We start from the raw sequence: 12,593 nt of genomic DNA, 5'->3' as shown, positions 1-12,593 counted from the left end.
TCCCCCACCCACCCCCCCCTCCCCATCACTCCCCCACCCCCCCCCACCCACCCACCCCCCCCCCCTCCCCCCCCACCCCCCATCACCCCCCCCCCACCCCCACACCCACCCCCCCCCCCTCCCCCCACCCCCACCCCCACCCCCCCCCCACCCCCCCACCCCCCACCACCCCACCCCCCCACCACCCCCCACCCCCCCACCCCAACACCCCCCCCCCCCCACCCCACCACCCCCCCCACCCCCCCCCACCCACCACCCCCACCCCCCCCTCCCCCCCACCCCACACCCCCCCCCCCCACCCACCCCCCCCCCCCCCCCACACCCCCCCCCCCCACCCACCCCCCCCCCCCCCCACCCCCACTCCCCCCCCCCCACCACCCCACCCCCCCCCCCACACCCCCCCCTCCCCCCCCCACCCCACACCCCCCCCCCCATCACTCCCCCCCCCCCCATCACCCCCCCCCCCCATCACTCCCCCCCCCCCCCTCCCCCCCCCCCCCCCCTCACTCCCCCCTCCCCACCCACCCCCACCCCCCCCCCCACCCACCCCCCCACCCCACTCCCCCCCACCCCCCACCCACCCCCCCCACCACCCCCCCCCCTCACTCCACCCCTCCCCCCACCCATCACCACCCACCCCCCTCCCCCCCCCCCACTCCTCCCCCCCCACCCATCACTCCTCCCTCCCCCCACCCATCACTCCCCACTCCTCCCCCCCCCCCCACCCCTCACCCCACCCCCCCCACACTCCACCCCCCCCCCCCCTCACTCCTCCCCCCCCCCACTCCTCCCCCCCCCCCACACCTCCCCCCCCCCACTCACTCACCCCCCCCCCCTCACTCCACCCCCCCCCCCCCTCCCACCCCCCCCCTCCCACCCCCCCCCCCCCTCACTCCCCCCCCCCCTCACTCCTCCCCCCCCCCTCACTCCTCCCCCCCCCCCCTCACTCCTCCCCCCCCCCTCACTCCTCCCCCACCCCCCCCCCTCACTCCTCCCCCTCCCCCCCCCTCACTCCTCCCCCCTCCCCCCCACTCCTCCCCCCCCCACCACTCCTCCCCCCCCCCTCACTCCTCCCCCCCCCCCCCCTCACTCCTCCCCCCCCCCCTCACTCCTCCCCCCCCCCCCCCACTCCTCCCCCCCCCCCCCACCACCCTCCCCCCTCCCCCCCCCACTCCTCCCCCCCCCCTCACTCCTCCTCCCCCCCCCCTCACTCCTCCTCCCCCCCCTCACTCCTCCCCCCCCCCCCTCACTCCTCCCCCCCCCTCACTCCTCCTCCCCCCCCCTCACTCCTCCCCCCTCCCCCCCCTCACTCCTCCTCCCCCCCCTCACTCCTCCCCCCCCACTCCTCCCCCCCCCTCACTCCTCCCCCCCCCACTCCCCCCCCCCCCTCACTCCTCCCCCCCCCCCCTCACTCCTCCCCCCCCCTCACTCCTCCTCCCCCCCCCTCACTCCTCCCCCCCCCCCCTCACTCCTCCCCCCCCCCCTCACTCCTCCCCCCCCCCTCCTCACTCCCTCCCCCTCCCCCCCCCTCACTCCTCCCCCCCCCCCCCCCTCACTCCTCCCCCCCCCCCCCTCACTCCTCCCCCCCCCCCCCCTCACTCCTCCCCCCCCCCCCCTCACTCCTCCCCCCCCCCCCCTCACTCCTCCCTCCCCCCCCCCCTCACTCCTCCCTCCCCCCCCCCCCACTCCTCCCTCCCCCCCCCCCCTCACTCCTCCCTCCCCCCCCCCCCTCACTCCCCCCTCCCTCCCCCCCCCTCACTCCCCCCTCCCTCCCCCCCCCCTCACTCCCCCCCCCCCCCCCCCCCCCTCACTCCCCCCCCCCCACTCCCCCCCCCCCACTCCCCCCTCCCTCCCCCCCCCCCCCCCACTCCCCCCTCCCTCCCCCCCCCCCCTCACTCCCCCCCCCCCTCACTCCCCCCCCCCCCCCCACCCACTCCCCCCCCCCCCCACCCACTCCTCCTCCCCCCCCCCTCACTCCCCCCCCCCCCACCCACTCCCCCCCCCCCCCACCCACTCCTCCTCCCCCCCCTCACTCCCCCCCCCCCCCCCCACTCCCCCCTCCCTCCCCCTCACTCCCCCCCCCCCCCCCACTCCCCCCTCCCTCCCCCCCCCCCCTCACTCCTCCCCCCCCCCACCCACTCCCCCCCCCCCCCACCCACTCCCCCCCCCCCCACCCACTCCTCCTCCCCCCCCCTCACTCCCCCCCCCCCCACTCCCCCCTCCCTCCCCCTCACTCCTCCCCCCCCCCCCCACCCACTCCTCCTCCCCCCCCCTCACTCCCCCCCCCCCCCCCCACTCCCCCCTCCCTCCCCCTCACTCCCCCCTCCCTCCCCCCCCCCCTCACTCCTCCCCCCCCCCCCCCCCCCTCACTCCTCCCTCCCCCCCCCCCCCCCTCACTCCTCCCTCCCCCCCCCCCCACTCCTCCTTCCCCCCCCCCCCCCCCCCACTCCTCCTCCCTGGTCCAGGGGCGGACTCGAACCCGCAGCTGAAGGAGCGGATGCTGTCCCTGGGCGAGGGGCTGAATGGCCGGAGGCTGGTGAGATCCGGATCACCCAACACCAGGTTATAGTTAAACAGGTTTAGTTGGACGCTCCTTCATCAGGTAACTAGCGCTTCCAACTAAACCTGTTTAACTATAACCTGGTGTTGGGTGACCTTTAACTCCGGCTGCTCCGAACCAGGAGAACCGGACAGTAATCGACAGCCGAAAGATCGAGCGGGAGGAGGCCTGAATAACCGATGGCCGAGTGAGCGAGCGGATGATCGGTTTTGCGGGCGGCGGCTGCTCGGGTCTGGGCAAGATGGCGGCTCCTCTCTCAGGTCAGAGTCTGTCCGTCTCCCCTCCCCCCCCCCCCCCTTCCCACAGTGTGGACTCCCCCCTCAATCTCCCCCCCCCCACAGTGTGGACTCCCCCCTCAATCTCCCCCCCCCCCACAGTGTGGACTCCCCCCTCAATCTACCCCCCCCCTCAGTGTGGACTCCCCCCTCAATCTCCCCCCCCCCCCCCCCCCACAGTGTGGACTCCTTCCTCAATCTTCCCCCCCCCCCCCCCACAGTGTGGACTCCTTCCTCAATCTTCCCCCCCCCCCCCCCACAGTGTGGACTCCTTCCTCAATCTTCCCCCCCCCCCCCACAGTGTGGACTCCTTCCTCAATCTTCCCCCCCCCCCCACAGTGTGGACTCCTTCCTCAATCTTCCCCCCCCCCCCCCCACAGTGTGGACTCCTTCCTCAATCTTCCCCCCCCCCCCACAGTGTGGACTCCTTCCTCAATCTTCCCCCCCCCCCACAGTGTGGACTCCTTCCTCAATCTTCCCCCCCCCCCAGTGTGGACTCCTTCCTCAATCGTCCCCCCTCCCCCCTCAGTGAGGACTCCCTCCTCAATCTCCCCCTCCCCCCTCAGTGATAGCACCCTCCTCCCTTCAGTGATTGTATCATCCCCTCCCCCTGCAGCTCGGTGAGTGTCTTCCCCTCCTGACCCTCCAGCAGCTCAATGAATGCTCTCTTGCTCCCTCCACACCTTCCCTCATTCACTCTTGACTTCTCCCTTCTGTAGGTGCGGCATTTGCCAGGAGTTTGCTGACCCACATTCACACCAGGTAAGGCTGCAGTTATGAACCTTGAAGAAAGACTTGCATTTACTTAGCGCCGCCTATCGCGGCCTCAGGATGGAGCTTCACCACCTTGGAAAGTGTTGTAGTGTCAGAAAACCTGCAGCCAATTTGTGCACAGCAAGCTCTCACAAACAGCTATAATGCTTTGGAATGTTTCTTCCCAAGTTAGGAATGGGACCCTAAGTAGATTTATATGTTTGAAATTTCAATGCACCAACCCCTTCCTTGATCTCCCTCATCCTCCCTGACCCCCCATCCCTTCTCAGTTCTCATTAAGGGGTCCCAATCATTTTTAAGCCTCCAAATGCGGTGACAGTGGGGAACAGTTTGGGTAGTACTGGAGTAGACAATCGACCAGGTTAAGTGCTCTTGATTGCGATCAGGGCACTGGGGAGACTATCCCTTCTCTTTCTTTCTCTCTCATAACTGTACTTAGCAACTCCTTCTGATTCCTGAACATCCAGCCTTGAACTAACCCACACAGTTGTGTGTGTGTGTCTCTCTCTCCATCCAGCTGATTCTTGGCAATTATTTTTGTTCTTTAATGGGATGTGGGTAAGGTCAGTGTTTATTGTTCATCCCTAATTGTCCTTGAACTCTCAGAGTCATTTCAGAGGATAGTTAAGAGTCAGTCATGTCGCTGTGGGTCTGGAGTCACATGCAGGCAATGCCAGATAAAGATGGCGGGTTTTCTTTCCGAAAGGATGTTGGTGACCCAGATGGGTTTTTACAACAATCGATGTTGTCTCATGGTCACGATTACTAGACTAAATTCAAATTCCAGGCGTGTGAAATGTAAATTCCACTATCTGCAATCTTTGCCTTTGAATCTGTGTTCCAGAGCATTCTTCTGTGCCTCTGACATTGCCACCACAGCACCATCTCCCTTCCATTTCCTACTCTACAAAGCCCACATTTCACAAGCTCCAATCCCCCTTTTTCTCTGCAACCAATTGCAAATTTGAGCAAGTCATCGGCGAGTTTCCTATGCAGATCTAAAACAGTAAAGGAACAATCTCTGGATCCTGAGTATTGAGATCTGTCATAAATTGCAACTTTGCCTTGCCTCTGCTTATAGATTGCTCGCAGCATGCAGCCTTGTTCCTCAGTCCCACATACACAGCAGCCTGCCTCTACCTGCCAAGAACTGGGAGAGGAAGAACCGAGTGGTTTATCCTCCACAGCTGCCAGATGAGCCTCGCAGACCAGTGGTAAGTTGCATCCCGTTGCTGTGCCTGTTCTTAACTGACAATGAACGTTCAGCGTAGGAACAGGCCATTCAGCCTGATCTGTTGATGCTGTTGTTTAGGCCCCACATGAGCTACTCCCCACATTCCTACAATCCCTCTAGCACAGGAACAAGTAGCAAAGAAATAGAAGGTTATCCCGTTTCCATACGTAATGAAATAGGAGGCACTTCCGCCCCAGATCCTGCTCCACTATTCTAGCTGACTCCATCTGTTTGTGACATCAAACCTGGCTATCCTCATAACCCTCTGACTCTCTTGTTATTCAACAATGTTCCTACCTCTCTTAAAAGGGGAAACATCACCCTGTCAAATCCCCTCAGACTCGTACATGCCTCTGTAAGATTGCCTGTCACTCTTGTAAACTCCAGTGGATACAGGCCCAGTCTGACTAACCTTTCCTCATAGGACCAAGACTGCACACAGTATTCCAGATATGATCTCACCAGTGCCCTCGACATCTATAGCAAAACATCCTTACTTTTATGTTCCATTCCCCTTGCATTAAAGGGCAACAGTCTGTTCTCTTTCCTGCATTCATACAATTCAACCCAACTACCTCCCTGCAGTAATGAGTTAATGTTATGTGTACTGTGTTATTTTAAGGGCACCACAGCTCAGAATGCTTTCTTCAGCCACAGGCCAGATCTGGAAGGGTTCATGTTCTGATTGTGTTGTTAGCATGTGGGTAATGTGTGACAGTGTCTGACCCTCTCACAGGCACAGGTCACTGAGGTCCTGGTGACATAGTGGAAGCAGAGTGCTGTGTGGTCCCATTGTCCCAGTCACAGACAAAATAAGACAGTGAAAAGGGTGAAGATTTGATTATAAATGTTGTTTTATAATTCAACAGGAAGTTTACCATTGCAGGAGACAAATCAAATACAGCAAGGACAAAATGTGGTATCTGGCAAAAATGGTGAGTATGTTTTATGTTTATTATGGTCATGTACCTGAAGAAAATCCCACATCCATTGTTGGTTAGTTCAGTCATGCAAGTGGCATAAATGTTAGCGTATTTCCTGATGATTATGTATCTGGTGTAAATGGTAAGGCCCTGTTTTCTGCACATTGTGTAATGTAATGTGAAAGGTAAGCCAGTGGGAGTTTGGAAACTGCCTGAAATTCAGTGGCTTGAAGTCAGATCTGGTAGAAAGAGACTGCACATCCCACTGCCACTAATCGGAATTCCCCACTCTCCCCATCCTGGGGACAAAGGAAAGTCCCTCCTTCCTGAAACTGGTCCACATGGGGCTTGTAGATTTAGACACTTCCCTGCTCTCACTTCTTAATCACCACAGGCAGTGTCAGTCCTGGGGCACTCAGAGGGTTGGTGTGGACTTGATGGGCCAAATGGCCTGCTTCTACACTGTTGGGATTTTATGACTGTGATGGTGGTCCTTTAGTGAGGTCAGCTTGCTCCTTTTTAAAGGCCCCTCTGCTTATGAATACTTTCACCAAAGAAGAATCTTCAGCACTCATGTCATTGTTGTAGTAAACCCTGATCTTACAGTGACCCCAGCAGTAAATTGCGTTTTGTCAGCAAACTGAGCCCCAGATGCAGGGAAACAGGTCTGGAGTGAGCACTATGATATTCCTGGCCTTGTTATTGCTGTGAAAGAATATTTCCAGAATCTGCTAAAGTGAGGAAATCATTATCTTTAGTGAAGAATCATCTTACTGTGGGTCTATCTTGACACTGGGTTCAAAGGAGAGCAAGAACATCCCAGGATGTAATAATTATTAGCATCTCACAGACTTAATCCCTTATAGTATAGGACAAGTCCTGCCAGATCCCCTTTACCACACTCAGACAGTCTTCCAAGATATTCCCAACTAGTCCTATCAGGAACAAACACAAAATGCTGGAGAAACTTGCCAAGTCTGGCAGCATCTGTGGAGAGAGTGAATGTTGCAAGTCCAATATAACTCTTTGGAACTGAGTTTCTCCAGCATTCTCTGTGTTTGTTTTAAGATTTCCAGGATCCACAGTATTTTACCTTTGCCACTGTCAAACCAACAGTGAAATCTGTTGCTGTTCCAAGTCAGGACGGTGAGTGGTGATTAATACCGTAAAGCATGAGAACAGAGGTAAACCATTCAGCCCATCGACTCTGCTCTGTCATTCGATGAGATCATGGCTGGTCTGATCATCTTCAACTCCACTCTCCTGCCCTTAACAATTACAAATCTGTCTCTCTCGCCCATGAATATGCTCAATCACCCAGCATCAACAATCCAGTGTGGTAAAGAATTCCATAGGTTCATTACCCTCTAAGAGAAGGAATTTCTCCTCCTCTCTGTCTTAAGTGTGCAACCCATGGTCCCTTGCATCTGCTGCCCTTGTCTTTCTCAAAGTTGGGGTTTGGAAGGTGCTGTCCAAGGAGCCTCAGTAAAATGCAGCGGGAGATTGCGGTGACTGTGTGAAGGATTTGAACTGTAAGGTTTGTGTTGCAGATCAGAGGAATGACCTTTGACCAAGCGGTTGCCCAGTTGCAGTTCAATGACAAAAAGGGAGCAAAGTTGATGTTGGAGGTAAGAGATTCAGACGGAGAACAGGGCGGTCCGGGCAATTGCTGATATGTACCATCAGGCCTAGAGGGCTAATTTTTAAACACTGACTCAGAAATCATTTGCATTTATGTAGTACCTGTCATGCAAACTGCTTTACAGCAAATTAAGTCATTACGGAAGGCAAATGGTAGGCAATTTACCTACCGCAAGCTTCCAAAAACAGCAACAAAATAAGCAGATTGTTCTGTTTTTGATAAAAACTGACAGAACTCCGAATGCTGTAAATAAAAAACAAAATCAGAAATTGCTGGAAAAGCTCAGCGAGTCTGGCAGCATGTATGGAGAGAAATCAGAGTTAATATTTCGGGGTTGAGTTCTGAGGAAAGGTCACCTGACCTGAAGCATTAGTTCTGATTTCTCTCTCCACAGATGCTGCCAGACCTGCTGAACTTTCCCAGCTGATTTTGCGTTTGTTGGGATTAGTATTGGTCAGACACCAGCGAGATCACCCCTGCTCTCCTCTGAATAAGTTATGGGATTGTTTACATCTCCGTGCAGCAACAGACAGGCTCTCAGGTTAATATCGCATCCCAAGTCTGTGATTGAGACTTTTAATGAAATAGAATATTTAGGATCCAGTGCATGACTTTGACGCTTTGAGCCTGTTCTGCCATTTGATAAGATGTGGTTGTGGTCTTATCCTCACTTTCTTGTCTGTCCCCTTATAACCCTTTAGATCTTGTCAATCAAAATCTCTCTAACTCAGCCTTCAAACCCTGGAATGACCCATCCTCCATGACCTCCTGGAAAGAGAATTTGACATTTTAACGACCTAGTTAGGTCTGTCTCTAACGAGAGAGCAGCCCTGTGGCGTGCTAAGATGATGGTGACTGCTGTACTTAAACTGTATCCTGTAGTTTCAGACTCCCCACCACAAGAGGGAGCAACCTCACGCAATCCACCTCTCCAGTGGAGTCTCAAAGAACCATCAAGTGTTGTCACACTTTTAACCCAATAACACTGATACAGCGTTGCAGACATTGTTACCAGCCAGTGCAAATGAGACTTACGTGTCACTCCAGAAACAGCACCTCCAGCAATGTGGTTCTCCAACAGTATTGCACTCAGAGCATCAGCCAGGACCTTGTCAGAGTTTGGTGTAGGGCTTGAAACCTTGGCTTTCTGACAGAGATGTGAACAGGCTGAATTGGAAACTGCCTGAAATGTGCTTTGTGCCTGTCACACTGGAAGCTGCTAACCCATTTGGAGTTGTGTTGTGTTTTCTGTTGTATAAGGATAGCAAAGGGCATGGAGTAACATTTGGTGAATAGAATTAGGATGCAGATCAGCCTTAATCTAATTGAATGGTGAAATGGGTTTGAGGGGCTGACTGACCTCCTCCTGGTCTAATGTTTCTTGGAGCAATACCAGTCCCTGACAAATCCACCACATTCTGGTGATTAGGGCATGAGGATAAAAGGCGGAAACATGCTCGAAAATAAATGCATTAAAATTCAAAGCACAGTCGTTCCATTTGTTGAGATTAGTTCTGCATTCAGTTGTGCTAAGCATCAGTTCTGGCTTTCTCTGACGTTTTCACATCTGAATTGCAAGGTTGTGAGTTCGAATCCTGCTCCGGAATGATAAGCACAAAATCTAGGCATCTACTCGGTAGTACCAAGGCCATCTTTCTCCCCTCTTCAGCAGTCCAGGGGGATTGAGGAGGACTTGTCTCCAGCATTGTTCAATTTGCTCAGCGTTGGCAGATAAATCCAGTATGTGATCTGCAGACTCTGCTACATACAGGGCAGGATAGGATTGATGAGTTGTTTGGGGACATTCTCAGTGCTTCAAGGAGTCTGGTATCCACGATTGAGGTAATACGGAGCATAAGTAACATTTCTTCCTGGTAAACCTTGACCTTAATCTTCGGTTTGAGATTCAACTTTTTCCCTCAGACATTGAAGACTGGTATGTTGGAGGTGATGGGAGTGCAGCACTGGGAGAGTTCCAATCTGTCAGATGTGACCTTAAACTGGAACCCCATCTCTTGATGTTAATGTCAAATGTTCTCTGTTTCATTTGAAGTAGTAAGAAATTTTCCTGATATTCTGGCCTCTATTTTCCTTCAACTAACCTAAGATTATATGGTTATTGTCTCATTGTTGTTTCTGTAAACTCCAACAACCCTACAACCCCTCCAGATTTGTTGTTCTTCTAACTCTTGTACGTTTCCCAGTTCCAATACTGCACCACTGGTGCCATTGCCCTCAGGTATCTGGGCCCAAAACTCCACCACTTTCTCTAATTTTCTCTAATTCTCTCATTTTAAGCTGCTTCTTAAAACCTATCTCATCTAAGCGAGCTTTGAGCACTAATACCTCCTGATGTGACTTGACCTCAGATTTTGTTTGATACCTTAAAGGCACGGCATTAAAGGTGAGTTTTTTGTTGGATCTTGCTGTGTACAAATGGTTTGCAGCATTCGTACATTACACCTTTCTAAATGTACTTCATCAACTGTAAGCTGATTTGTGGCATCCTGACATTGTGAAAGGGGGTGTGTAATTCAAGTTTATTTATTTGAACACGCTCTCTCTGACTTTCTGCTATCTTGTTGGAGTCGGGAGCTTTAGCCTGTTTATCGTGGTTCAATCTGTGCTTCTGTTCACTGCATCTTTCAGGTTCTGTTGGAAGCTCAAGAAATGGCAGTCAGGAACCACAATCTGGAGTACAGATCGAATCTGTACGTAGGTAAGGGTGGACCTCAGTAATTATTACAGCAGTCTGTTAGTTTCACTGTCACCAGCACTGAATATGCCTTTTAAAATGAGGTGCTTTTTTTCAGAAGTGTTGTACAGCTAGTTCTTCTATAACGTGACGATTGTGTTCTTGTGCAACAGTGTTATAGAAAAATCGCCCTTTAGAGACAGTAGATAAAAGTGTTGGCAATTTAGTCGTGTTTTAGCCAACACATGTTTTAAAAGTTCACACTTTAGAACCAGTGTCCCCAATTCGTCAATCACGATACAATGAATTCACGTTAACAAGATGCATATTATAGCAGGAGAAAGTGAGGTCTGCAGATGCTGGAGATCAGAGATGGAAATTTGTTGCTGGAAAAGCGCAGCAGGTCAGGCAGCATCTAGGGAACAGGAGAATCGACGTTTCGGGCATAGGCCCTTCTTCAGGAATCCTTAGAGGTCCTTTGCAGGTCTGTGTGAGTGTTGTCCTGAGCTGGGGTAGGTCGAGTTGCAGGGAATGTAGATAGCGGCGCATGGCTGCAAGCATGGAGCGGAGGATCCGGAGGGACGTCTGTTGCTGGAGGCTTCGGATTTGTTGTAGGTACTGGTTGTCCTGGTTGGGTCCAAGTTTTGTTGGTCGGAACGTAGTCCGGAGTCCGTGCGGGATAAGTCGGTTCCTTAGGCAGGTGCTGAGGAAGGAGATATGGCTGTGGTAGCGAGTCTGTTTGAGAATGTGGCTGAAGAGCTTCTGTGCAGAGGAGATGACCTGGGGGGTGCAGTGAGAGAGGGACTCACTGAAACCTTTGTAGAGGGAGAAAGAGAGCTTCTTCAAGGAAGGCATCCTTGTAAGACGATTCGCAGTAGGTTGAAATCTTTGAGGAGAAAGTGAGGTCTGCAGATGCTGGAGATCAGAGATGGAAATGTGTTGCTGGAAAAGCGCAGCAGGTCAGGCAGCATCTAGGGAACAGGAGAATCGACGTTTCGGGCATAGGCCGAATCAGGAATCATTCCTGAAGAAGGGCCTATGCCCGAAACGTCGATTCTCCTGTTCCCTAGATGCTGCCTGACCTGCTGCGCTTTTCCAGCAACACATTTCCATCTCTGCATATTATAGCAGAACAGCCTGTAATTTCAGAAATGTGCCAGCCAGTTTGTACCCAGCAATCTCCCGCAAACAGAAATGGGATAAGTAACTAAATCATTGCTTTTTTTTGGTGGGATGTGGGAGTCACCAGCAAGGCCTAGCTTTGGTTCCCTGTCCCTAATTACCCTTGAACTGAGTGGTTTACTAGGCCATTTCAGAGAGCAGTTAGGAGTCAGCCAACTATGGGTCTGGAGTTGCATATAGTCCACACTAGGTAAGGATGGCAGATTCCTTTCCCTGAAGGACATCAGTGAACCTGGGTGGGTTTTTAACAACAACCTACAGTTGTCATAGTCGCCATCACTGAGTCTATTTTGTCCCAAGTTACAGCAGGAGACGTTAGTGCCCAAAGCTCGCTGACAGAGGTAGGTTTTAAGCAACAACTTAATATTGGAGAAAGAGGTGAAGAGGTTTGGAGAGGGCAATCCTGAATTATTAATTGAATTTCAGTTCTCTCAGCTGCTGTGGTAGAATGTCAGCCCAGAGTTTTAGCCTGGGCCTGGGATTGCTAATCCAGGGACATGATCACTCCGCCACCCGTGGTGTTCATTTGAAAAAAAATTAAAAGGACCAGTATTTATCTTGCATTTTTGGGATCCACTCGAATCTAAGAATATGTTATAACTGATTAAATAATTTGAAGTATAGTCAATCCTGTAATACATGGCACCCAAATTGTGCACAGATAGTTCTCACATGCAGTAATGTGGTAATAGCTGTGTTGAGGGATAAATATTGGCTCAGGACACCAGGATGCTCTTGTTTGGAGTCTAAAAACAGGAGCTCTGATTAGTGCGATACTGAACGAGTGCTGAACAGTGTCAACTGAAGCTTTCGTGCTCAAATCCTGTCGTGGGACTTGAACTCTCAATCTCACGCCTCCTACCTGCTGATCCACAGGCTGGTTCCAGAAGTTGGGCAGGAGGAGGGGAAGTGTAGATCGCCTCATTACAGGCGTCAGTTCACTTGCTGTTCCTTCTCTTCCCCACCTGTTTACAGCGGAGTCATTCTCGAGTAAGGGACAGTACCTGAAGCGCATTCGCTACCACGGGCGAGGAATGTTTGGCATCATGGACAGAGTCTACTGCCACTACTTTGTCAAGCTGGTGGAAGGAAGCCCTCCGGTGAAGAAGCCAACAACTGGCTTTGACCAGGCCAAGGAGTACGTGCAGCAGCTGCGCAACAGAACCATCATTCACTCCCTGTAATGGGCCACAGGGGGCTGGACAGGGCACTGTTAGCTGTGGGCTGGCCCACCGCAGCACAGTGCTGTAACCGAGCCTGTAACGGGCCTGGGAGGCGACTGTAAATAAACACCAGTGATTTAGTGAA

At 53.6% G+C, this 12,593-nt stretch overlaps 1 protein-coding gene across 2 annotated transcripts; it reads left to right on the top strand.

Moving 5' to 3' along the window:
* The first annotated feature begins 2,673 nt into the window (after positions 1-2,673).
* mrpl22 (mitochondrial ribosomal protein L22) lies at positions 2,674-12,593 on the top strand. 2 transcript variants are annotated; one of them, XM_087995103.1, is made up of 7 exons: positions 2,710-2,820; positions 3,555-3,597; positions 4,691-4,823; positions 5,713-5,778; positions 7,317-7,394; positions 10,058-10,127; positions 12,261-12,593. In XM_087995103.1, the coding sequence occupies exons 1-7, from the start codon at positions 2,760-2,762 to the stop codon at positions 12,467-12,469; spliced, it is 660 nt and encodes a 219-aa protein (XP_087851229.1). In that variant the 5' UTR covers positions 2,710-2,759; the 3' UTR covers positions 12,470-12,593. The 2 variants fall into 2 exon arrangements, with proteins under 2 accessions (XP_087851230.1, XP_087851229.1); XM_087995104.1 differs by lacking the exon at positions 7,317-7,394 and having other exon boundaries at positions 2,674-2,820.

This window comes from Chiloscyllium plagiosum, unplaced genomic scaffold (assembly GCF_037043375.1).
Source record: "Chiloscyllium plagiosum isolate Xiang-an unplaced genomic scaffold, Cpla_swu_hap1 HiC_scaffold_16, whole genome shotgun sequence".
Taxonomy (NCBI): domain Eukaryota; kingdom Metazoa; phylum Chordata; class Chondrichthyes; order Orectolobiformes; family Hemiscylliidae; genus Chiloscyllium; species Chiloscyllium plagiosum.
Note: the sequence above shows the minus strand (reverse complement) of the source record. Positions and strands in the feature narration are given on the sequence as shown.